The following is a 26,496-nucleotide window of genomic DNA, read 5'->3' on the forward strand; positions in this document are numbered from 1 at the left end:
AATAATGCCAAAATCTGGCTTCTTCTGTGTGTTTCTTCCCTTTACCGTGAAGATATTTTGTTAAATTGCACATGACAGGAGTGCTCTTCCACACCCGTGAGTCCTGGAGGGCCCCTCTTAATTTTCATGGTCCTAAGTCCCAGTCCTCCTTTCCCAAGGGAGAAATGTCAGATTCTGGAAAATAATGACGTATTAAACTATACTGCATCATTGCTTTCTGACTGTGAAAGTTTTAGGGCGGCATTCAATAACTCCCACCTACCCATCAATGAAGGGACGCGGGTGGCGCTGTGGGTAAAACCTCAGCACCTAGGGTTTGCCGATCGCATGGTTGGCGGTTCGAATCCCCGCGGCGGGGTGAGCTCCCGTCTTTCGGTCCCAGCTCCTGCCCACCTAGCAGTTTGAAAGCACCCCTAAGTGCAAGTAGATAAATAGGTACCGCTTTATAGCGGGAAGGTAAACGGCGTTTCCGTGTGCGGCGCTGGTGCCGGCTCGCCAGAGCAGCTTCGTCACGCTGGCCACGTGACCCGGAAGTGTCTCCGGACAGCGCTGGCCCCCGGCCTCTTAAGTGAGATGGGCGCACAACCCTAGAGTCGGACACGACTGGCCCGTACGGGCAGGGGTACCTTTACCTTTACCCATCAATGAGTATGAATTACCTGGTAGCAATAATCTGAGATCCAGGAGATGTTTAAGTTCTCACCAACCAACTCATTATGAATTTGTAGCAAAGCCTGGTCAATTTTCAGATCCCAGGGTTGTCTTCTGGATATGTCTGTGAGAGATAAAGCATGGAGAGAAAGCTTCACCGTTTAGCCAGTGTTGCTGATGAACTGGGAATTCTGCAAAGACAGATTCTTTCCAGATTACATACTCGGAGGCATCATATAAACTCCAAACACCTTTGCAAATGGGCTCAGAGGCAGAGATAGAAGCCAAATCACCTCCAAGCCCAAGAGGATGTCAGCACATGAAGGTGCAGTACCAGGCTGTGGCCAGACACCATAGTGCCTGGCTTAGTCCACAGAAGTAATGGGCTACTCAAGCATAGCAGTTTCCTCACAAGTAGACCCAAATCCTTGGTTAGCTCATATGTCCAACAGCTGTGCCTAGGAGGGGGGCTTATAAGGCTGCTGCACATAAGCATTCAGTCACTGCAGAGATACTGGAACAATTTCTTTACTCCAGCTCTTTGGTATGTCTTGTTGCTTTGTTGTGAACATCCTGGAGTGAGTGTGATATTGGACTGCTACTGGCTTTTGCCTTTCTCACTGACACCCCCAAACATGGCTATGGGTCATGACTTGCCTTTGTTTTGGGAATTGATGTATTTGCCAAACAGGTAAAAATGCTGATCGTAGAAGACTATAATGGCTAATCTTTAGAAATGACAAACTCAAATAATCATGCTCCAAAAATATATTTTTACATCAACAATCAAACACAATGCCAGGGACTGTGACTACAGGCTAATGAATGCAAAACATATGCTTGACCACTGGGCTATGTCATGTCCTTTGGGCTAGGGGCCTCTAAGCACGGGCTAATCTTTTTAAAAGAGAAACTAATGGCCAAGTGGCCCTGATCCCTTGTTGCCTTCTGCTGTTTGGCGAATACTTTTCTGTTCCAGCACACTTTTGTATTGCTGGGTAGATACCTTTATACTGTACAATGAATTTGGCTGAGCCTGTTTCGATTTCATATTTTTTATAAAGCCTATGACACTTTAATGGCTGTAAGCTTCCTTGAGAAATGCATGTGCACAAGGATGGGGTGTAGCCTTTTGAATAAATAAAGTGTGAAAAAATGCTTTTCCATTGAGAAACCTGTCTAGCTAGACACTTGTGGGGATGGTCCCTGGCAGAAACCTTAGGATTTGTTTGTTTTAAACCATGTCGCTTAAGTGCAATAGCCTCTGAGCAGTTTACAAAGATAAAATATGAAAAATGAAAATCACTATAAAACCAAACTTCAATTAGAATGCGTGCTGGGATAAAAATGTGTTCAGTATGTGCCAGAAGTTCAGAAAGGAACTAAGCCTGCAATGCTAAATGCATAACTCCTAGGGCATATGAGCTATGTATCGAGCCATGGGAAACCACTGAAAATGACCTCAGTGATCAGGCAGGTTTATAGAGGATTAGGCAGTCTTTCAGGTATCCTGGGCCCAAATTGTAAAGGGCCTTGTAAATTAGTACAAGACCCCTGAACCTAGGAGCGCATGTGCAGTCAGTACAGAATTTTGGACACTGGAGTTATGTGCTAGTGATAGTATGTTCCTATCAACAGTCTAGCTGAAGTGTTTTGCACCAGCTGAAGCCTCTACATAGAGTGCACTGCAATAAGCACTGCAAGGCTTGAGCTTTGAAGTCACCCATGCATGGATCATTAGGGCTAGACCATAACTGTTCAAGAACAGCTGCAGCTGACATACCAGCCATAGCTGTTAGAAGGCACTCCTAGCCACTGAGGCCACCAGAGGTTTCCAGAGACAGAGACGAATCCAGGAGCACCCCTAAACTCTGCACCTGTTCTTTCGGAAGGAGTGCAACTCCACCCAGAACAGGCAACTGCCCCAAAACTCCTAATGGTTGCACCCAGAGGCTTTTAAAACCAGCATTGGGGAGGAAATTTTACCTTGTGGTACACTGCAGCAGAGGACGCAGGTGGCGCTGTGGGTTAAACCACAGAGCCTGGGACTTGCCGATCAGAAGGTCGGCGGTTCGAATCCCCGCAACGGGGTGAGCTCCTGTTGCTCAGTCCCTGCTCCTGCCAACCTAGCAGTTCGAAAGCACGTCAAAGTGCAAGTAGATAAATAGGTACCGCATAGGTAAACGGCATTTTCATGCGCTGCTCTGGTTCGCCAGAAGCGGCTTAGTCATGCTGGCCACATGACCCGGAAGACGTACGTCAGCTCCCTTGGCTAATAAAGCGAGATGAGCGCCGCAACCCCAGAGTCAGCCACGACTGGACCTAATGGTCAGGGGTCCCTTTACCTTTATCTTACACTGCAGCACAAAGTCCATGCAGTTGAAACAGTCTCCCATTGCTACTTTCCAGACAAGACCTTCTTGGTAGGAGCGGAAGCACTGTGAAAGATTGTCCCTAATACACATCCCACAAGTGTATACCACAGTCTGTGACATCCCCTGGCTTATCCCTGATACAGGCCACCCATAAGGCTGACCAAGGCTGATTTAATCCCTGAACCGTGCCTGAATCCAGATCGTGAAAAGGATCCAGGCAATTCGTATAATCCAGTAGCTCTTCCACCGCCCTCTCTACCACCTTGCCCAATAAAGGGTGGAAATTATCATTTTTTAACATCTGTCAGGCTGATGAGTCAATCTAGGGAGACATTGCAAAACTTTTTGAAATCCAAGTAGCGTGGGAATATTCGATGGGGAAGTGGGTTAAATATGATGATATTTAAAGCTTCACACACCCCAAAGTATCTTATTTGGTTGGGTGGAATATTGTTCTGGGTCTTGGGCTGGGGTTTTGTTTGTGTCAGGGGAGGGGAGATGTTGTTGCCACCACTGATACAGTATTAATTTTGGGTATCTTTATTTTTCGCTCTTCCTATGATTCATGTGCAAATTGTTCCGTTTGGTTGCATTCTTGCTGACGCAATTTTATTTATTATTTATGGCTTCTGTCACATTCGTGGTTACGCAGATCTGTGAGCCGCCTTGAAACTGTGGGAAAGGGTGGCAGGCAGAACAAAACGATGATGATGGTGGCGGTGGCAGCTTTCCGTTTTAAAAGCTAGGTTAAAGCATATTTTACAGCTTGCAGCTTTTTATTTTAATTTGGTCCGTTTTGTCTTTCGCGAGCTGTACTTCCGTGGTTTTTAAATGGAAGACAAACAAGACTGTAATAATATTTTCTTTTTTTAAGCCTTGCTGAATCGTTCCAGCAAAGGCCAGCTGAGTCCAACGACCTGTTCCCAGGGCAGTGCAACCAGAGCACTAGTGTGGTGCAATTGTTAGAGCACTGGACTAAAGAGACCCCAAGGTTGAGGCAGGTGGGAATGAGATCAGGATTCAAATCCCTCACTAATCCATGAAGTGGCCTTGGGCCTGTCTCTCAGCTCCAACCTGCCTCACAGGGCTGTTGTGAGGGTGAAGCAGGGTGGGGATGTGGGGGGAATGTACATGGGTGTAGGCAGGATTTATTTTTGGGGGGGTGGCAGGAGACCCACCTGTCATCCTCTGCCTGGCTCTGTCTAGCAGATTGGGAAGGATGTGCCTCAACAACCGTTGTTTTAAATTACAGTGGTACCTCGGTTTACGAACTTAATCCATTCCAGAAGTCCGTTCTTAAACCGAAACCCTTCTTAAACAGAGGCGCGCTTTCCCTAATGAGGTCTCACACTGCCAGTGCCCTTCCACCATTTGTTTGTAGACCGAGGTAAAGTTTGCAAACCGGGAAACTACTTCCAGTTTTGTGGAGTTCATAAACTGAATAGTTCGTAAGCAGGGCTGTTCGTAAACTGAGGTACCACTGTACCATATATTTCTGTGTACAGTGGTACCTCTAGATGCGAACGGGATCCGTTCCGGATCACCGTTTGCATCTAGAAGCGAAAGTAACCAGCGACGGCACATCTGCGCAAGCGCACATCGCTTTTCGCCGCTTCTGCGCATGGTGTCATTTTGAGCGTCTGCGCATGCGCAAGCGGCGAAACCCAGAAGTAATGTGCTTCGTTACTTCCGGGTTGCCACGGAGCGCAACTTGAACACACTCATCCCAAAGCACATTCAACCCGAGGTATGACTGTACAATGGTACCTCCGGTTGGGCACGGGATCCGTTCCAGTGCTTGGGTCGGATCCTGAGGAATTTGCAACCAGAGGTGCCGCTTCTGCGCATGGTTTAGTGCTTCTGCGCGTGCGGCGAAACCTGGGAATATACTTCTGGGTTTGCCATGCATGTATCCCGAAGCATACATAACCGGAGGTGACCGTAATTAGAGGTACCACTATAGAAGCCGCCCCCGTATATAAGACGACTCTTATTTTTTGAGCCCCAAATTAGGAAATAAATATTTTCAATATTCCATGTATAAGGCGACCCTCAATTTCAAACTTACAATTTTTGGTTAAAAAATATAGTCTCATACATGGGAAAACACAGCACTCTCTTTTGACCCCAAGGGCTCAGGAAAACCTGCCAAAATCTCCAGTTTCTTAACTTTGATTTTTATTTATTTACTTGAATTGTCCCCTCAACCACCATCACCCCGCCACACCCAGGACCATGTACACCACCCCTGAGCTTCCTGGGAGGGGGAAAAGTGGCATATAAATGCAATTTTAAAAACCTATAAGCAGCGCCGACCACCTACCTTTCCCCCTGAGAGCAAAGCGGGGCACGCGAAACGCTTTTCAATGGCGCCACCCCAGTTTTCCTTTCCACCCCCCTCTCAAAAAAATCCGTGCCTTTAACTTTAGCATTAATGACTAACTTTGCATAACAAGCCCTTCAGCCGCGCCATTAAAAAATAAAAATACGAGATGGAAACATGCATAATAAAAATAAAAATACGAGGTGAAAACATGCATAATAAAAATAAAAATAAAAATACGAGATGGAAACATGCATAATAAAAATAAAAATAAAAATACGAGATGGAAACATGCATAATAAAAATAAAAATAAAAATACGAGATGGAAACATGCATAATAAAAATAAAAATAAAAATACGAGATGGAAACATGCATAATAAAAATAAAAATACGAGATGGAAACATGCATAATAAAAATAAAAATACGAGATGGAAACATGCATAATAAAAATAAAAATACGAGGTGAAAATATGCATAATAAAAACGGGGGGGGGGGGTGTTTGAGGAAAACAAAACCCCGAAGCGAGAGAGGAGCTGGAGGGACGGAGGACTGAGGGAAGGCGGCGGCGGCGGCGGCGCTTACCGTGGTGTTGCGTGTGGTGGGGCTGCGCCAAGCCCAGCATGAGCAGCGCCAGGAGCGGCCCGCCGAGGGAGGAGGCCCGCTGGCCCCAGCCGCCCGGCCTCAGCGACGCCATCCCTGCCGCTGTCGAAGCCGCACGGCCGTCGACGAGGGACGGGCCCTGCGCCGGCCGCCCTCCGTGAGGAGAAGGAGGAGCAGGAGGAGAGGCGGCGGCTTCCCGGTTCCTCCTCCTCTTTTTCCCCTCAGGAAAACGGCCGCCGCCGGTTGGCCATCGCCGCCCCGCCTGTCCCCTTTGCCTCAGCCAGGCAATGTACACAGTATAAGCTAAACGAGCTATATTATAGTTTAGGGCAGGCGTAGGCCAACTCGGCCCTCTAGATGTTTGGGGACTACAACTCCCATCATCCCTGACCACTGGTCCTGCTAGCTAGGGATCATGGGAGTTGTAGTCTCAAAACACCTGGAGGGTTGTTGAGGAAGCCTGAGCTATAGCTTAGGCCGGGTAGGCATAGGCATACTTGGGCCTTCAGATGCTTTGAGACTACAATTCCCAGCATCCCTGACCACTGGTCCTGCTAGCTAGGGATCATGGGAGTTGTAGGCCGAAAACAGCTGGAGGGCCATTGAGGAAGCCTGAGGTATAGCTTAGGGCAGGCACAGGCAGACTTGGGCGTTCAGATGTTTTGAGACTACAATTCCCAGCATCTCTAACCACTGGTCCTGCTGGCTAGGGATCATGGGAGTTGTAGTCTCGAAACACCTGGAGGGCTGAGGAAGCCTGAGCTATAGCTTAGGGCAGGCATAGGCAAACTCGGCCCTCCAGCTGTTTTGAGACTACAGTTCCCAGCATCCCTGACCTGGTCCTGCTAGCTAGGGATCATGGGAGTTGTAGGCCGAAAACAGCTGGAGAGCCATTGAGGAAGCCTGAGGTATAGCTTAGGACAGGCACAGGCAGACTTGGGCCTTCAGATGTTTGGGGACTACAACTCCCATCATCCCTGATCACTGGTCCTGCTAGATAGGGATCATGGGAGTTGTAGTCTCGAAACACCTGGAGGGTTGTTGAGGAAGCCTGAGCTATAGCTTAGGGTAGGCATAGGCATACTTGGGCCTTCAGATGCTTTGAGACTAGAATTCCCAGCATCCCTGACCATTGGTCCTGCTAGCTAGGGATCATGGGAGTTGTAGGCCGAAAACATCTGGAGGGTTGTTGAGGAAGCCTGAGGTATAGCTTAGGGCAGGCACAGGCAGACTTGGGCGTTCAGATGCTTTGGGACTACAACTCCCATCATCCCTGACCGCTGGTCCTGTTAGCTAGGGATCATGGGAGTTGTAGGCCAAAAAAACACCTGGAGGGCCGTTGAGGAAGCCTGAGCTATAGCTTAGGACAGGCGCAGGCAAACTTGGCCTTCCAGATGTTTTGAGACTACAATTCCCAGCATCTCTGACCACTGGTCCTGCTAGCTAGGGATCATGGGAGTTGTAGGCCAAAAAAACACCTGGAGGGCCGTTGAGGAAGCCCGAGGTATAGCTTAGGACAGGCACAGGCAAACTTGGCCCTCCAGATGTTTGGGGACTACAACTCCCATTATCCCTGGCTAGCAGGACCAGTGGTCTGGGATGGTGGGAATTTTAGTCCCAAAACAGCTGGAGGCCTGAGTTTGCCTATGCCTGGCTTAGGGCCCCACTCTCTTGGGGGCCTCCAAAAAAACTAAAGGGGAAAAAACAACTGGATGTACATTTCCAAAATATAAGACAAAAAAACAAATAAGATGAAACCTACATACAGCAACAGTGTTTTGTGTTGTGTAGGCTCCTATGATATGTAAGTCATGGGCCCCACCTGCTAGCCTGCTCCCTAAAATATCAACTGGTTTGCTCATTTCTATATATAGGGTGCTAATATTCTGCATGTGCAAATGGCTTTAGATACCTTCAGTAAAGCGAATAATTTAATCGGACGGTGCCTCTATGATATCGAGCAACAGAATAATTTAGCCGCAATAAGGAAATTTAGCCCCTGGTGTGGTTATTTTCCACCTAGTTGTTTTGACACATCGGCACCCTGTTTGCAAAATTGTAACAGTTCCAAAGTACAGATGCGCTTTCGCAAGACGGAATATACTGACTTCGGCTGCACTTGAGGGTCGATTCAAAAAAAATCTGCTGGAAAAAGGCTTATGTCCCTGTGGAGATGGCAGTATTGAGTCAGTGGCTCATCTTTTACCCGGAAAATGCTTAAATACTTGCCATTTTCTTTTTTATTTCGCTTCAGATAATGTGCTCTAGATGCTACATTTGCAAAAAATCCTAAATCTGTACTGATCAAGCCTGTACATTTAGCAACTCAATGGACTGGATTTACCGGTACTTTTTCCATAGAGTTTTGTTGGCAGTGTAATTGGTGTCAGTGAAATCTCATGGAATGTACCTTAGCCTGCAAAGCAACGATCGCTGCACCTTACTCTTAGGTGAAGAAATCCTGTAGCACCTGGGTGGGGCATAACCAGCGTGCAATCTCTCTCATTTTTGAATTGAGATTATATTCGCATATTACTGCTTGGTCTACACCCAGTGCTCACCCTCTGCTAATTTTTGTAGACACATCGACACGTTTGCGTCAGTCCTGTAGTTCCTTGGAAAATACCGCTGTTTCATGCTTTTCCCCTCAAACCTGCTTCAAGCAAACTAGAAAAGTTGGCAGTTGAATGCTGTGTGAATAACTTGTATTAGAAAGATAAAATGATGTTGAAATGGAATACACAGGATGAAACGGTGAAATCAGCCATGATTAAGTGGGCACAAGATATTGGTCATAACATTATGTTTGCTGACTGGGAAAAGTTGTGGACCACCGGCATGAAATTTACGGCATGTAATGCCTTAAGAGAGAATATTATGAAAATGATTTATAGGTGGTACATGACCCCAGTCAAGCTTGCAAAAATTTATCACTTGCCTGACAACAAATGTTGGAAATGTAAAGAGACTGAAGGTACTTTCTTTCACCTTTGGTGGACGTGCCCAAAGATTAAGGCGTTCTGGGAAATGATATATAATGAACTGAAAAAGGTATTTAAATATACCTTTCTGAAGAAACCAGAGGCCTTTCTCTTGGGCATTGTCGGCCAATTGGTGCCAAAGAAGGATAGAACTTTTTTTATGTATGCAACAACAGCAGCAAGAATACCCATCGCAAAGTATTGGAAGACACAAGACCTACCCACCTTGGAAGAATGGCAGATGAAGGTGATAGATTATATGGGACTGGCAGAGATGACTGGCAGAATCCGAGACCAGGGGAGAGAGACAGCGGAAGAAGATTGGAAGAAATTCAAGGACTATCTTAAGAAATACTGTAAAATTAATGAATGTTAGAATGACGTTGGTTTAGAAATTAAGTGGTTTCCAGCTGTAATGGATAAGTAAAAGAAAAGAGAGATTTAAAATTAATTGAAAAATAAGGGAAAGGATTTGCTGAATTAATAAATTAGAAATTGGAATACAGAAAGGGGAGGTACGAGGAAGTCGGGGAAGAAAGTTATAAGAAAATAAGGGACTGAAATTATACGTGTTTTTATTTTTATTTTTTGTTTCCATTATTGTATTGTTTAGTTTTGTTTTTATAAAATGTTGGAAACTTTAATAAAAATCTTTTTAAAAAAAAAAAGAAAAAGAAAGATAAAATGATGACTGCTTAAGACAAAATGTACGAAATCAGGACCGGATCATTAACAGTGAATTTGGCAGTGTTGTCCCCATTCCCTGTTTCACTTCAGTAAGACTGAAGTTACTGTCACTGTGTTATATATTTGGGTGGCCAGGGTCTGTGACTTGCAGATATAACTCTAAAGTCTTTTAAGAACAATCAATGGGATGCTCCCAGACAGAGAGCTGTAAGTGCTGTAAGCTGCCAAGAGTGGCTAGAGAAACCCAAGCAGATGGGCAAGGTATAAAAAGCAAATTTATTATTGTTGATGTTGTTGTTATAATAATATTGTGAACGAACCATTCAGATCCTATTTCTCTCTTTGCATGTTTGGCACATTGGCTTCCACACATTCCCCTTTTTTCAATCCTGGTTATTAATTGCTAATCCACTGCTTGCTGTTCACACTCCCACGCTCTCCACTGTCTTTTGCTTTTCTGGAAATTGCATGCAGATATTTCTCTGTGTGTTCCTTTTAAAAAAAATGTCCAGGAAGTGTACATGTTTACATCGGACAAAACGGAAGCTTGTTTTTTATTATTTCTTCCTTCTTGCAGGTCCAGGGACATTATTCATTTCCATTTTTTTAAAAAAATACTGACGTCTTGCACAAGTGTTACTGTATATTTGCCTGAGTAAGGCTTGCGAAAGATTGACAGAAAGGTCTTGCATAAGACGTCTCTGTTTTCGCCGCAGAGTCAGATGTACGTACTGAATTTAGAGTTTCCAAGTTGCTGAGATTCCAACATGCCTTTGAAAGTTGGTGTAAATGAGCACAATTGTATCACCTGGGCCACTGGCAGAAACAAAATGCCGAAGTTGTGCTCAAGTGAGGAGCAAGCTGAAGTAGAAGTCTGGAAGAAGCCACATCTATCAGAATGTCGCCACACATGACAAACTGCCTGCCAAATAAAGAAATGCATCAAAGAGATTCCACAGCAGCAGAGACTGCAGATTTATAAAAGTATGAACAGGCATTTTGATGCTGTCGTGTGAGTGCTGCAAAAAACTTGCATGAGCAGAAACAATTTCTCAATAAGCTAGTATCTGGAAGTGTACTGATTTGATATTTATTGGCAAAATAAAGGGCTGCATATGCACATTTCTGGGACGCGGGTGGTGCTGTGGTCTAAACCACAGAGCCTAGGGCTTGCTGATCAGAAGGTCGGCGGTTCGAATCCCCGCAACGGGGTGAGCTCCCGCTGCTCGGTCCCAGATCCTGCCAACCTAGCAGTTCGAAAGCACGTCGAAGTGCAAGTAGATAAATAGGTACCACTCCAGCAGGAAGGTAAATGGCGTTTCTGTGTGCTGCTCTGGTTCGCCATAAGCGGCTTAGTCATGCTGGCCACATGACCCAGAAGGTGTACGCTGGCTCCCTCGACCAATAAAGCGAGATGAGCGCCGCAACCCCAGAGTCGGCCACGACTGGACCTAATGGTCAGGGGTCCCTTTACCTTTACCTTTATGCACATTTCTACTGTGGTGCAATGCATCAGTATGCCTTGCTGCTAACCAGAAGGTTGATGGTTCAATCACACCCAGGGATATCTGTGGGCAGGATTCCGGTATTGCAGAGGTTTGGATTAGATGACTGGTCCCTGAGAGCCAGTGTGGTGTAGTGGTTAAGAGAGGTAGTCTCGTAATCAGGGGAACCGGGTTCGCGTCTCCGCTCCTCCACATGCAGCTGCTGGGTGACCTTGGGCCCGTCACACTTCTCTGAAGTCTCTCAGCCTCACTCACCTCACGGAGTGTTTGTTGTGGGGGAGGAAGGGAAAGGAGATTGTGAGCCGCTTTGAGACTCCTTTGGGTAGTGATAAAGCAGGATATCAAATCCAATCTCTTCTTCTTCTTCCCTTCCAACTTTAAAGTTTTATGATTCTGTGGTTGTAATACTATGCAGCCTGCAGAAAACTATCAATAAAACAAAACACAGTTGAATGTCAAGTAAATCCATTTCGCTTGCACTGCTCACATGTTTAAAAAGCTAAAGGTAAAGGACCCCTGACAGTTAAGTCCAGTCGCAGACGACTCTGGGGTTGCGGCGCTCATCTAGCTTTACTGGCCGAGGAAGCTCACGTTTGTCCGCAGACAGTTTTTCCGGGTCATGTGGCCAGCATGACTAAGCCGCTTCTGGCGAACCAGAGCAGTGCACGGAAATGCCTTTTACCTTCCCGCCATAGTGGTACCTATTTATCTACTTGCACTTTGACGTGCTTTCGAACTGCTAGGTTGGCAGGAGCAGAGACCGAGCAACGGGAGCCTCCTCACCTCAGAAATCAGGCAAAATACACTTAATTAAAAGCACATCTAATGTTGCAGCCAATGTAAACCTGGTTATTTCCCTCACTGTCCCCCTAACACCAGCAGCAATTGTTAAATGCAAGCACAATTTCTTCCCCATTCAACTCAATCTCTTTAGCTTTGCTCTTTCCCGAGGCTGTGAACTGACGATTCCAAATTCAACTCTGCCCTATTATCTCTATGTGCAAAACAGGGAACGCGTCACGTGACTCATGTCAGGTGGTGTTGGCACTGTCATGGCGGCTGCCAGCTGATGAGAGTGATGCACAATAGCCCAGGGTAAGGTAAGCGTCGTTTCTTTGAGCAGCAAGCAGAGTTTGAGCAGAGTTAGGCGCAACCGAGGTTGCTGCTGGATAGCAGAAATTATTGCGAGGTGATGCTGAGATCTTGAAACGATTTTCAGTCTTTTTCTCCTGTCTGGATCTGCTGCTTCCTCTTTGTTTGGAAGTATCCAAATTTTAACCTTATTCCAGGCATAGGCAAACTCCGGCCCTCCAGATGTTTTGGGACTACAATTCCCATTATCCCTGACCACTGGTCCTGTTAGCTAGGGATCATAGGAGGTGTAGGCCAAAAACATCTGGAGGGCCAGAGTTTTCCTATGCCTGCTAATCGATCTACGAGAAGACAGGCTTCCTATAATCAAGACATGAATGAAAAAAGCCTGCAATACTTTAAACAAATGTTCAGTTGTTGTTATACATTTATTTATAACCCGCCTTTCCCCCTAACGGACGCAAGGCTGCTTACAGATATAATTAAGAACAGTTAAAAACAGTGGGGGAATCATTAAAAACAATTAAACACTGGTAGAATAAAAACTATATATAAAAGCATACAGATAATTACAAAAAAACACACAAACCGAATATGGCACAAGCTCTTTCATTAAAAGTGTCAGTTCCCAAAAGCTTGTTAAAACACTGAATTAGAAAATCTGAAAATACATTCCTTGTGTTTTACTGTCTCCGTTCGTTTAAGGCTGTGACTTTTTGCCATGCAACATGGCTGAAAATCTAGCTAGAACACTCAGGCAAATTATTAGGCTTCTGGGATAAATTCAGGATTTATGCACTCGCACATTTTGAGGTGCAATACTATTTCTAATATTACAAAGCATAAGATATAATTGTGGGAGTTAATTTATGCCTCCTTTAGTTTTGTTATTTCAGTATAAAAAATACTGTATCACATATTACACATAAGTGGGGAATAAGGAGAAAGCAAAACAGTCTTTGATTTGGAAAAAGGAAATTTATCAAAAGAGTACTGGGGAATTTTTTAATATTCATTTTTAAAATTATATTATAAATACTTTCTTATTTAGTAGTTATTCTGTATTAAATTGATTATCATACATGATACATTACTTGTGTTTAAATATGAGATACTGTATTAGATTTTTTAAAAGTTAATTAAAGTAAAAGCTATAAAGAAAAACCATAGACCCATTTTAATTGCAAGATTTTAGTGTGTGTATATAGTTATGTGTGTGAGAGAGATCTTTGGGGGGGTCTTGGTTAGTAAAAAGTACAATGTTTTCAACATAACTGAGGCATTTAGTTCTATATGAACCAACCCAGACCCTGTGATCATAATCTGAGATCCTTCTTCGTCTACCACCTCCACAAGAGGTCCAGAGTCTAGTAACATGAGAACGGGCTTCCCATTTGTGGAACACTCTCTCCCCAGGGAGGCTCGCTTGGCGCCTTCATTACATATCATTAGGCGCCAGGTGAAAATGTTTCGCTTTAACCAGGTCGTTGGCTGATGTAACATTCTGTATAATTTTAAATGTGTTTGTGGGATGAGAATTATTTGTTTCTTTTTGTTTTTATTATGTATTTTGGGTTCTCATTTTGTATTTTTAAGTTGTGAATTGCCCTATGAATTTTGGATGAAGGGTGTTATAAAAATTTATTAATAATAATAATAGTAAAAAACAGATACTATGTGGTGTTCATTTTATAGATGTTTTGCATTCCACCTATAGGTTTTCCCTACAATTGCTGTATACCAATTAAAAAAAATTCTAAGTCTCTTTATTTTCAGAGGGAGAGTTAGTTACAGGCTTAAGGCTGCAGTTCTCTGCAAACTTACTAGAAATAATGCCTGCTGAACTCCATTGATCTTCCATATTCCTACGGGTATATGATTGCCCCATAGAGATCTCCCACTGAAATTAATGAATGGTACCCATGATGAGTATGGGACGCAGGTGGCGCTGTGGGTTAAACCACAGAGTCTAGGACTTGCTGATTAGAAGGTCAGCGGTTTGAATCCCTGCGACGGGGTGAGCTCCCGTTGCTTGGTCCCTGCTCCTGCCCACCTTGCAGTTCGAAAGCATGTCAAAGTGCAAGTAGATAAATAGGTACCACTCCAGCGGGAAGGTAAATGGTGTTTCCGTGCGCTGCTCTGGTTCGCCAGAAGTGGCTTAGTCATGCTGGCCACATGACCCAGAAGCTCCCTCGGCCAATAAAGCGAGATGAGCGCCGCAACCCCAAGTCGGCCACGACTGGACCTAATGATCAGGGGTCCCTTTACCTTTACCTTACCCATGATGAGTAACTGGTTTTCATCAGGGGCCCACAATATTGTCTTATTACCAAGTGCTTTTGTGAAAACAAGTGATTCTTAAATTACTAGTATTTTTGGTCCAAACACTTATTGGTCCTAATGGCAATCCCTGAAAAGACTAGACTTCTTTCCTAGATCCAAATCATATTGCCCACTGCATGCTTTCTCTTTCTCTTTCTGTGTCTGTAAAGCTGTTTGCTGGATCTCAATCTATGGTAGGAAACCATCACAATGTTTAGCAGAGCTATGAATCTGCTAGTAGCATGTTTCATGTTTAATGCCTGTTTGTAGTATTGCTATGTAAAGTTAGGAGAGTTTGACTGTGTTGGAATCTCCCCCCGCCCTCTAGAAGTGTATCTCAACTGTCCCTCCCCCAGAATTGCTAAATTAAAGTAACAATTTATAACTCTAATGTCTTGCAGAAAATCTGAAAGATGACTGTTACAACATGGAGAAAAAATCGTGTGATACGAAAACTGATCTTACGCAAAAGCTGATCCCTCCCGTCTTGTATCTGATTTTGGCTGTGCTGCTTGTGAACTTGCTGCTCTATCAATATTTCAGCTACATATATCCTTCCTATGGACAGGCCGACGCTGAACACGACTCTTGTCAGCACGGTTACTTCAGATTAGGAACAGTGAAGAACTGCTCACCATGGTTGTCTTGTGAAACACTGCAAAGAGAAGTCCGCAAACTGAAACGCATTGGTGAAGGAGCTGTGAAAAGGGTTGGTTTATCATAATGAATCTTGAATATAATATCAAATGTTGCTCTGTAAATTTGCCATTCACCATTTTTTGTACCAGAGGGGGGTGCCTTGACATACGCTTCAGAAAAAGTTCTAAATGACATTGTCAGCTGGGAGAAAGGCTGAGAGGATTGTCAGGCTCCAGCCGTGGGGGCAAGCGGACTGGTTCTGGCTGGCTGTGAGATCCTGAAGAGGAGGCAGCTGTTCAGAGCTCACATGCCAGGCAGAAAGTACCGTATTTTTCGCTCTATAGGACGCACCGGACCATTGGACGCACCGGACCATAGGAGGGGGAGAACAGGGAGTGAAAAATTCTCCCCCTCTCTGCTCAGCGCCCCTTCAGCGAAGCGGCAGGAGAAACAGAGCCCCTTCCATTTCTCCTCTCGCTTCGCTGAAGGGGCGCTGCGCAGAGAGGGAAAACTGTGCAGCGCCTCTCCAGCGAAGCGAAGTCTGGAGAGCAAGAGGGATCGGTGTGCACCGACCCCTCTCGCTCTCCAGGCTTCAGGCAGCTATCCGCAAGCCTTCGGAATGCAGCAGGAACTCCCAAAGCCCTTGGATAGTTGCCCAAAGCCCTTGGAGAGCAGTGGGAGTTCGCGCTGCGCTCCGGGGGCTTCAGGCAGCTTCAGTGAAAGCAACGCGAAGCCTCCGGAGTGCGGGGGGGAGTTCTCCCTCTGCGCTTCGGAGGCTTCGCGTTGCTATCGCTGAAGCCAAGGAGCCTGCATTTGCTCCATAAGATGCACACACATTTCCCCTTAATTTTTGAAGGGGGAAAAGTGCGTCTTATAGAGCAAAAAATACGGTAGCTTAGAGACACACTGCATCTCAGCTGAGAAGTAGGGAAAGAGCAAGGTGTTCACGTTGCTTCATATAAACTGCAGCTGATGCCATGAGAATGGCTAGGAGGCGGAGAAGGAAAGGTGGACAGAGAAGGAGAGCAGAATAACAGGGAAAGGAGGGTCCAAAGGGAGAAAGGACTGGAAAGGTGGGGAAGGCACAAAGAGGGGACAATTCCAGGGTGAACTGGAGTTAGCAAGGGAAAGAGGAGGGGAGTTTTGGCTTGCCTGAATAGGACCCGAATCCTATAGCAAAAGAGAGTAACAAGGGAGGGAGGACTTAAATGATTTAAGAGGTCTCCTCTACTCCATGGACACACCCAGTGGTTGTATAGTTGACAAGCCTCTAAACTGAGGGTGCTGTATGTTCGTTCCACCCGTGATCTGGGCCACCTCAGATGTCAAAACAAAATCTTCCGAAGGAGGCCAGAGGAGACGCTTGCTTACCTGCTGTGGATTCTGATGAAAGACAAGCTTTGGGAATGGTCACTGGTCAAATATCCTGCTTGCCTGAATTTGACACCTGACCAAATTAACTCAGAGCTGTAACGAGGGTCTTAAAAGGGAAACGTACCATGAACAACTGAGGGAAGGAAGGTGATGGATGTGAGTGGCTTTGATGGATGTTTCAGTGAATCTTAAATTTGTCCTTGTTTATATGTGGATGCTGACAACCGCAGCTGAATCTACAACAAGAAATATATATCTACAGTGGTACCTTGGTTTACAACCATAATCTGTTCTGGAGGTCTGTTTGTAAACCAAAACAGGTTGCAACCCAAGGCGTGCTTCCGCCAATGGCGCCTCCAAAAATTTTTTGTTCGTAATCCAAAATAATGGGTTGTAATCCAAAAAAAGGTTGCAAACTGGGACACGTGCTTCTGGGTTTGACATGTTTGTAAGACGTATGCAAACCAAAGTACCACTGTATTTCCTCATGTTGCAGGAGCACAACACCAAGTGAATGCTCACAGTTACGCTTGAGTGACTGTACATATTCACCTCTCTCATAGAATCATAGAGTTGGAAGAGACCACAAGGGCCATCGAGTCCAACCCCCTGCCAAGCAGGAAACACCATCAGAGCACTCCTGACATATGGTTGTCAAGCCTCTGCTTAAAGACCTTCAAAGAAGGAGACTCCACCACACTCCTTGGCAGCAAATTCCACTGTCGAACGGCTCTTACTGTCAGGAAGTTCTTCCTAATGTTTAGGTGGAATCTTCTTTCTTTTTTTTTTAATATATAAATTTTTATTAAAGTTTTCCATAAAAAGCAATAAACAAATCCATTTATATATCACATATTTAGCCTTACTTGGACCTCCCCCAACCTTTCTGACAATCTTTCGTATTTCCAATCCTCTCTTCACATTCCTTAATTTTATATTGCCATTAAGTATTATGTTTCTATCTTTGCTTGCCTTTTGACAATACTCCTTCTACTTTCACAAAGCCTCTTTAAAACACGCTAGCGTTGTACTATCCTCACATATACTTTCCAAATACTCTGTAAATTTCCCCCAGTCCTCAATAAAATTCTGGTCCTTTTTGTATCTAATTTTCCCCGTTAATTTGTCTAACTCTGCGTAATCTATTAGTTTTGACCTCCATTCCTCTAAAGTCGGAACCGTTTCTTGTTTCCACCTTTGTGCTAGCAGTGTCCTTGCTGCGACAGTAGCATATTGAAACAGTTTAAGATCTCTCCTACTTATATCCGTTCTTGTTATACCTAGAAGGAAGGTTTCTGGTTTTTTAGCAAAACTGTATTTTAGTATTTTCTTTAGTTCGTTGTATATAGCTTCCCAGAACCCCCTTACTTTTTTACAGTCCCACCACATATGTATGAACGTACCTGTGATGGGACGATGAGCTGCTTGTGCGTAAAATGCAAGTCCCTCAGAGTTTGATCAGGTTTTCAAACCTCTGCCTGTGACGGAGCCCCTCCAGCATGGCTGCGTCAATCACTAGTAGAATCCGAAAGTGGCTGCTTTCGGAAACGTTTCCAACATAAAAGCTCCTTAACGGAAACACGTCGTCTGGCCTCTCGGCGTGACAGTTTCCGTCGAGGTGTGGGTGTCCCTATAGGAGGTCCTGAGACCTCCCCACTGGTTTCGCTTGAAGCGTCTCTGAGCCATCCCTCCGACTCACTTTCCCTTGGAGTTCTTGCTCGCCCTCTACTGGTTCCCTCTTCCGCTGCTACTGCTCTCTCAACCTCAGGGAGCCTTTGCACCTGCGGCGCTTTAGATGTCAGTTCCCTGACATCCACCTCCCCTCCAGGGCCCCCTTCACCCCCTCCCGTCTCCTCTCCTACTGGCGGTGAGGAGGTAAAACCCCTGAAAGAACCTCCCTCATCTTCCGACGTCGCGAACACTTCCTTCCACTTGTTGCTGTTCCTACTCTCTAGGTACTCTTCGTCATCAGAGTCCACTCCATCTTCCAACTCCGACTCCGCGAACCCTTCCATTTCCTCTTCCTCATCGGTGGTGCCGAAATACTCCCTCCTAAACCTTGCTATAGGCTGAGGTTTCCTCGGGAACCTTTGGTGGAACGTTTCTGTTAAAACCTCGTCATTGACTTCCTCTGCACTTACCCAGGTGTTTTCTGACTCCGGTTCCCCTTCCCACGCCACCAAATACTCCACCTGATTACCCTTCCACCTGGAATCGAGGATTTCCGCTACATGGTTGCGGCGTTCCCTCTCTTCCAAGGCTGGTCCCCTGACGTGCTCCCCTTCACGTCCCCCCCTGTATGGTGACAGTAACGACCTGTGGAACACTGGGTGCAATTTCATGTGGTTGGGTAATCGGAGTTTGAAAGCTACCGGGTTGACCTGCTGAATCACCTCAAAGGGTCCCAATCTTCTGGGCCTCAGTTTCTTACAACCCCCTTTGAACGGCAACCCTTGGGTTGACAACCACACTTGATCCCCCACCCTTATGGTTTCACCTTCCCTTCTGTTCTTGTCTGCCTGCTTCTTATATTGTGCCTTGGCCCTTTCTAAGTTGAGCTGGAGCTGCTGATGGATGGCTTCCATCTCTTCTACAAAATGTTCAGCCGCTGGAACGCTCCATCTCTCCCCTCCTTCCCCTGGAAATGCCCTGGGGTGACACCCGTAATTAGCCAAAAAGGGACTCATCCCTGTGGACACATTCTCCGCATTATTGTAGGCAAATTCTGCCAACGCCAACCTTTCGACCCAATCGTTCTCTCTGTCATTGACATAACACCTAAGATATTGTTGAAGAATGCCATTTGCCCTTTCCGCCTGCCCGTTGGTTTCAGGGTGCCGGGCAGTTGAAAAATTAACTTCCACGTGTAGCAAGCTCATGAGCTTCCTCCAGAACCTGGAAGTAAATTGTTTGCCTCGATCTGAGATCACCCTCGAGGGAGCCCCGTGCAACCTAAAGATATGTTCCACAAACAACTTCGCCGTTTCTTCCGCTGTGACTGCATGTGAGCATGCTACAAAATGGCACATCTTAGTTAACAGGTCTACTACTACCATGATGGCTGTTTTCCCCTTGGACCTTGGCAGATCCGTCATAAAATCTATTGATATCGCTTCCCAAGGCCGTTCTGGTGTGGGTAAAGGTTCTAATAACCCTGCCGGCGCCCTTCTTTCCCCTTTGGCTCGCTGACATTGGTCACACCCTCTTACATACTCCCTTACATCTTCCCTCACCTTAGGCCACCAAAATTCCCTGGTAACCAACCACATGGTTTTGTGTTGCCCAAAATGTCCCGCCGTGGGGCTATCATGCAACTGCTTGAGTACTCTCCCCCTCAATTCACCTTCGGGTATATACAGTGCCCCTTTGTAATACAATGCCCCATTTCTTTCCTCAAAACCTCCGGGGCTCTCGCCCTCCCCCCTGAGACCTCTGAGCTTATCCTGGGCATATTCATCATTTTCCGTTTCCTCCACCAGTTCCCGTTGCCCCACCAGCGCCGCCCCACACACCCAGCGGTCCTCCGGGATGACATGTCTCTCTTCGATCACCTCCTCCCCTTCCCAATATTCTGGTTTGCGTGAGAGCGCATCCGCCCTGACGTTTTCTGGGCCTGGCACATAACAAATCTCAAAGTTAAATTTGGAGAATTCCTGTGCCCATCTCACTTGTCGTTGGTTGAGCACTCGAGCTGTTCTCCAATACTCTAAATTTTTGTGGTCGGTGCACACTTGCACCTTGTGTTGTGCCCCAATTAATAAATGTCTCCACCTCCGGAATGCTTCGTGAATGGCAAGTAGTTCCCTGTCATACACCGTGTAATTCCTCTCGGACTTATTCAGTTTCCGCGAGAAGAATGCACACGGTCTCCACTCCGACGCACTCCTCCCCGGTTGAAGAAGGACCGCCCCTATAGCCCGGTCGGATGCATCTGTTTCCACTCTCATGGGTTTTTGTAAATCCACATGCAGAAGTTGTTCTTCCGAGGCGAAAGCCCTTTTCAGTTCTTCAAAGGCTCGATCCGCCTCCACCGTCCAAACAAATTTCTTCTTGCTGCTGAGGCAGTCGGTGATGGGCGCCGTCAAGTGGGCAAAGTTCTTGATGAACTTCCGATAAAAGTTCCCAAACCCCAAGAATCTTTGCACGTCCTTCTTGGTCTTCGGTGTCTTCCATTCCAGTACCGCTTGAACCTTGCCTGGATCCATGGCCAATCCCTTGTCTGACAAGCGGTACCCCAGGAATTCCACCTCCTTGGTATGAAACTGGCACTTCTCCAGTTTCACCCACAGCTGGTTGGCTTGCAGCCTGCCCAACACTTCTCGAACGTCCCTCACATGCTGTTCCTCATCTTCCGAATACACCAACACGTCGTCTAAAAAGGCCACACAGTTCTTGTAGAGCAAAGGTCCCAGAACGTGGTTTATAAAAGCTTGAAAACAGGCGGAGCCCCCTTGTAGACCGAAGGGCATAACGAGGTATTCAAAGGCTCCCAAAGGGGTAAACATGGTGGTCTTCCATTCATCTCCCTTCCTTATGCGTATCAGATTGTACGCCCCCCGCAGGTCCAGTTTTGTAAAAATCTTTCCCTTCCTTACTCTGGTCAAAATGTCGTCAATTCGGGGCATAGGGAAAGCCAGGGGCTCCGACACTGCATTGAGGGCCCTGAAGTCACACACCAGTCTCGGTTTGTCTGTGTTCTTTTTGTCCACAAAAAACACTGGGCTGCCCCCCACCGCTCGGGACTCTCTGATGAAACCTCGCTTCAAGTTTTTGTCAATGAACTCCCTCAGCTCCTGCATCTCCCTGTCTGACATGGCGTACAGCTTGCCTACTGGGAGTTGGGCCCCTGGGAGTAGGTTGATTTGACAGTCAAAGGGTCTATGCGGTGGCAGTTTGTCTGCTTCCCTTTCGCTGAATACGTTGCTCAGATCTGCGTATTGCGGGGGCACCTTCCCTTTGCCCATCACTTCCATCCCCGCTAGGGTGACTCTGTCTCCTCCCGAGACCTTCCCCTCCTTGCAGTGTTCTAGGCAATGCGCTGACCCAAAGGAGACCACCCTCTGATGCCAGCCCACTAGCGGATCGTGTAGCGCCAGCCAGCTCATCCCCAAAATGATGGGCGCTCCTCCCAGGATGGCCACATTAAACGCTATCTGTTCGGTGTGCCTTGCCACTCTCATTATCATCGGGACAGTCTGTTGGCTAACTTCTCCCCCCAACAGCTCTCTGCCGTCAATCGTAGTCACCTGCAAGGGGTTACTTAAAGGGATGGTCTGTATCTGGTGCTCAGCTGCAAACTCCTTACTCATGAAATTACAGGAGCTGCCTGAATCCAAAAGCGCCTTGACCTTTAGTGGGTGTCCGTTTGGCAGTTCTAGTAACACCTCTATCACTAAAGCAGGTCTGGGAGGTTCTGGCATGGGCACTTTCATTGCTCTTTGGCCTGGCTGCTGTGCCCCGACGGTGGCAGCCAGGCGTTGGCTTTTACTTGCTCCTTGCTTTCCTCTTCCTTTCCCCCAACAGCTCCTGCCATCCCTTGCCATTCCTTTCTTTGTGGGCAGACTCTGGCAAAGTGCCCTGGCTGTTGGCAGAGATAACATCTCTTGGCGCTCTTTCCCTCCTTCTTCCGCCCTTCACTGGGATTTGAAACTGCGCGCGCCCGCGCTGTTCCCACTTCCATCGGCTCTGCCGGCGGGAAAGATGGCTCTGGAATGTCTGGAATGCGGAACTCCCTCCAACGGTCTCCTTTCCCTTCCCGCCTTTCCAAAGCCCTCGCCTCCTGGCGCGCTCCTATGGCCAGCGCAGATTTGGTTAATTGGTCCATAGACTCCGCCCTGGGCCCCCGGGAAAGCTCATCTTTGACGGTTGAAGAAAGCCCCTCTTCGAAAAGCATTTGGATGGGCTCCGCCGATAGGTCCCACCCCAATTTATGAATCAGCATAGTAAATTCAGTCCAGTACTCACGGACAGATCTGCTTCCTTGCTGGCAAGCCATTAACTGCCTTCGCACCACCCCCTGCTCAATATCGCTGGAAAACATCAGGTCCATGGCACGAAAAAACTTCCTCGTGTCCTTTAAGATCTCATTATTCGCTGCCATCAGGGGTCTAACCCAATCTTTCGCCCCGGATTCGAGATGGCCAATCACATACGCCACTCGCGATTCCTCGTCGGGGAAGTCATCAAACTGCAAGTTTAGAGCGTATTGCATCTCTGTTCTAAAGGCATGATAGTTCCTGGGATCCCCCCCGAATTTCTGCACCAATCCTGGTACCTTTCTGGCGAGCGGGGTGGTTTTCTCCTTTCCCTTTTCTGCATCCTGAGCCCTCCTCTCCTCAAGCCTCGCCGTTTGCAGCGCCAACTGGATCTCCAACGCTCTGTACCTTTCTTCCAGGCTTGGACCCCCTCCAGCTGCTCCTGCACCCCCGGTTCCGGCTGGGTTGCTCATGATGCTTCTCTCTGCACAAGCTGGCTTTCGGTGACTTTTGGATTGCTGTGATGGGACGATGAGCTGCTTGTGCGTAAAATGCAAGTCCCTCAGAGTTTGATCAGGTTTTCAAACCTCTGCCTGTGACGGAGCCCCTCCAGCATGGCTGCGTCAATCACTAGTAGAATCCGAAAGTGGCTGCTTTCGGAAACGTTTCCAACATAAAAGCTCCTTAACGGAAACACGTCGTCTGGCCTCTCGGCGTGACAGTTTCCGTCGAGGTGTGGGTGTCCCTATAGGAGGTCCTGAGACCTCCCCACTGGTTTCGCTTGAAGCGTCTCTGAGCCATCCCTCCGACTCACTTTCCCTTGGAGTTCTTGCTCGCCCTCTACTGGTTCCCTCTTCCGCTGCTACTGCTCTCTCAACCTCAGGGAGCCTTTGCACCTGCGGCGCTTTAGATGTCAGTTCCCTGACAGTACCCTCCTTCTCCTTACACCTCCAGCATTTGTTACAGGTTTTATACATTTTTGCCAATTTTGCTGGTGTCATGTACCACCTGTAAACCATCTTCATTACATTTTCTTTTAGTGTGGTACATGCCGTAAATTTCAAATTCTCATTCCATATTTTCTGCCAGTCGTCGAAGTCTATATTGTATCCTAAATCTTTGGCCCACTGAATCATTACTACTTTCACTTCCTCATCTATTGTGTGCCATTCCAGCAAGATTTTGTACATTTTGGAAATTGTTTTGGAGTCGCTGTTCACTATCTCTGTTTGGTATCTCGAATCTTTTTCTTTATACCCCTTTTCTTTCACATCCCTTTTGAACATTTCATTTATTTGATGGTAGTGCAGCCAATCAAAAACATGCTCTTTGACTTGTTCATATGGTTTTAATCTCCACTTTCCTCCTTCTTTCTCTACTAAGTCTCCATAGGTAATCCAATCGCTTCTCATATTAACTTTTTTGACCCCCATAACCTCTAGTGGTGATAGCCAATGTGGCACCCCCCCTTCCAATATGTTTTTATATCTGTCCCAAACTTCCCATAGCGATTTCCGGAAGATGTGATTTTCAAAAGTTTTGTATCCCTTCTTCTTTTCTTTCCAAAGGTATGCGTGCCATCCAAATCTGTTGTCAAATCCTTCCAAATCCAAGAGTTTTGTATTTTTAAGTTTAATCCATTCTTTTAACCAGCAAAGGCACGATGCTTCGTAGTATAGCTTCAGATCCGGCAGGGCAAAGCCTCCCGGTGGAATCTTCTTTCTTGTAGTTTGGATCCATTGCTCCGTGTCCGCTTCTCTGGAGCAGCAGAAAACAACCTTTCTCCCTCCTCTATGTGACATCCTTTTATATATTTGAGCATGGCTATCATATCACCCCTTAACCTCCTCTTCTCCAGGCTAAACATGCCCAGCTCCCTTAGCCGTTCCTCATAAGGCATCGTTTCCAGGCCTTTGACCATTTTGGTTGCCCTCCTCTGGACACGTTCCAGTTTGTCAGTGTCCTTCTTGAACTGTGGTGCCCAGAACTGGACACAGTACTCAGGTGAGGTCTGACCAGAGCAGAATACAGTGGCACTATTACTTCCATTGATCCAGATGCTATACTCCTATTGATGCAGCCCAGAATTGCATTGGCTTTTTTAGCTGCCGCGTCACACTATTGGCTCATGTCATGTTTGTGGTCAAGCAAGACTCCTAGATCCTTTTCACATGTACTGCTCTCAAGCCAGGTGTCACCCATCTTGTATTTGTGCCTCTCAATTTTTTGCCCAAGTGCAATACTTTACATTTCTCCCTGTTAAAATTCATCTTGTTTGTTTTGGCCCAGTTCTCTAATCTGTCAAGGTCGTTTTGAAGTGTGATCCTGTCCTCTGGGGTGTTAGCCACCCCTCCCAGTTTGGTGTCATCTGCAAATTTGATCAGGATGACCTTGAGTCCATCATCCAAGTCGTTGATAAAGATGTTGAATAAGAGCGGGCCCAAGACAGAACCCTGTGGCACCCCACTAGTCACTCTTCTCCAGGATGAAGAGGAACCATTGATGAGCACCCTTTGGGTTCGGTCAGTCAGCCAGTTACAAATCCACTGAGTGGTAGCATAGTCAAGACCACATTTTACCAGCTTCTTTACAAGAATATCATGGGGCACCTTGTCAAATGCCTTGCTGAAATCAAGGCAGGCTACATCCACTGCGTTCCCTTCATCTACCAGGCTTGTAATTCTGTCAAAAAATGAGATCAGGTTAGTCTATTTCCAGACACTCTGGGATTTGTAAACATTACCGATTTTCAGATATTTGCTGTGACATAACTTGCCTTGTTGTGGCATAGACCTTGTATCTATTCATGTTTTTGTTCTTGTGTGTGTGTGTGTAGGCTTGAATTTGTGTTTGTCAAGACTCAACTGTTGTCCCCCATATTGAAAAACAGCTTGGCTTTTACAAACTGCATTTCAGAGTTTGGACCTCAAAGTCTGAACATTGTTCTCCTTGTTCTAGGTCTTCCTTTCTGAGTGGAAGGAAAACAAAGTGGCCCTTTCCCAGTTAACTGTGCCAGAACTTCAAGAGGACTTCATTCATGGCTTACAGATGCTGAAATCTCTACAAAGCAGACATGTGGTCAAGCTGATTGGATATTGTGAGGAGGAGTTCACCGTTCTTACGGAGTACCACCCATTCGGCTCTCTGAAGAATCTGAACGAGATCTTGAACCTTCCAAAGTACAAGAGCTTCAACACATGGCACATCAGATTCCTGCTTGCCATCGATTATGTGAGCATCCTCCATTACTTGCACAACAGTCCCCTGGGCACCCTTGTGATGTGTGACTCCAGCGACTTGGATAAAGTTCTTTCTCAGTACTTGCTGACCAGCAGCTTCCATGTTATTGTGAATGACTTGGATGCTTTGCCTCTTGTAGACAAGAATGCTGGGAAACTGATCAAATGTGGCCATCGGGAACTTCAAGGTGACTTTGTTGCTCCAGAACAGCTTTGGCCTCGTGGAAATGAAATGGCTTTTGAAGACAGCCTCATGCCTCCTTATGATGAAATGACAGATATATGGAAAATCCCCGATGTTTCCAATTTTATCTTGGGGGATGTCGATGGGAGTGATCTGGTCAGGTTCCACCTCTTTGACATCCACGGGGCATGCAAAAAGAGCCCAGCTGAAAGACCTTCTGCTCAGACCGTTTTGGACACATACAAGAAAGTGCTAGGGTCGCTTGTGAGAGAAACAGTTATGCCAAGGACAAGGGACATGTTATAAAACACACACACACACACACACACACACACACAAAAAATGGACATGCCTTGGTACATATTTAGCACGTTTGACTCTTCCTGATCTGAGAAGTACATGGAAACATGGAAAGGATAATTAGAAAAACTCTAAAAGAGCCAGTGTGGTGTAGTGGTTAAGAGTGGTGGATTCGTAATCTGGTGAACCGGGTTCGCTTCCCTGCTCCTCCACTTGCAGCTGCTGGGTGACCTTGGGCCAGTCAC

At 46.3% G+C, this 26,496-nt stretch overlaps 1 protein-coding gene across 2 annotated transcripts; it reads left to right on the forward strand.

The window, feature by feature from the left end:
• Positions 1-12,123: 12,123 nt before the first annotated feature.
• Positions 12,124-26,268, forward strand: POMK (protein O-mannose kinase). 2 transcript variants are annotated; one of them, XM_081884349.1, is made up of 3 exons: positions 12,124-12,226; positions 14,942-15,249; positions 25,487-26,268. In XM_081884349.1, the coding sequence occupies exons 2-3, from the start codon at positions 14,968-14,970 to the stop codon at positions 26,255-26,257; spliced, it is 1,053 nt and encodes a 350-aa protein (XP_081740475.1). In that variant the 5' UTR covers positions 12,124-12,226; positions 14,942-14,967; the 3' UTR covers positions 26,258-26,268. The 2 variants fall into 2 exon arrangements, with proteins under 2 accessions (XP_081740475.1, XP_081740476.1); XM_081884350.1 differs by having other exon boundaries at positions 12,136-12,221.
• The last annotated feature ends 228 nt before the right edge of the window (positions 26,269-26,496 follow it).

Source organism: Podarcis melisellensis, assembly GCF_964234715.1.
Source record: "Podarcis melisellensis genome assembly, chromosome: 13".
Lineage (NCBI taxonomy): Eukaryota > Metazoa > Chordata > Lepidosauria > Squamata > Lacertidae > Podarcis > Podarcis melisellensis.

Coding starts and splice junctions, on each gene's coding strand:
- POMK (XM_081884349.1), top strand. CDS start 14,968: ATGGAGAAAAAATCGTGTGATACGAAAACTGATCTTACGCAAAAGCTG. Junction 15,250..25,486: donor GTGAAGGAGCTGTGAAAAGG/GTTGGTTTATCA, acceptor TCCTTGTTCTAG/GTCTTCCTTTCTGAGTGGAA.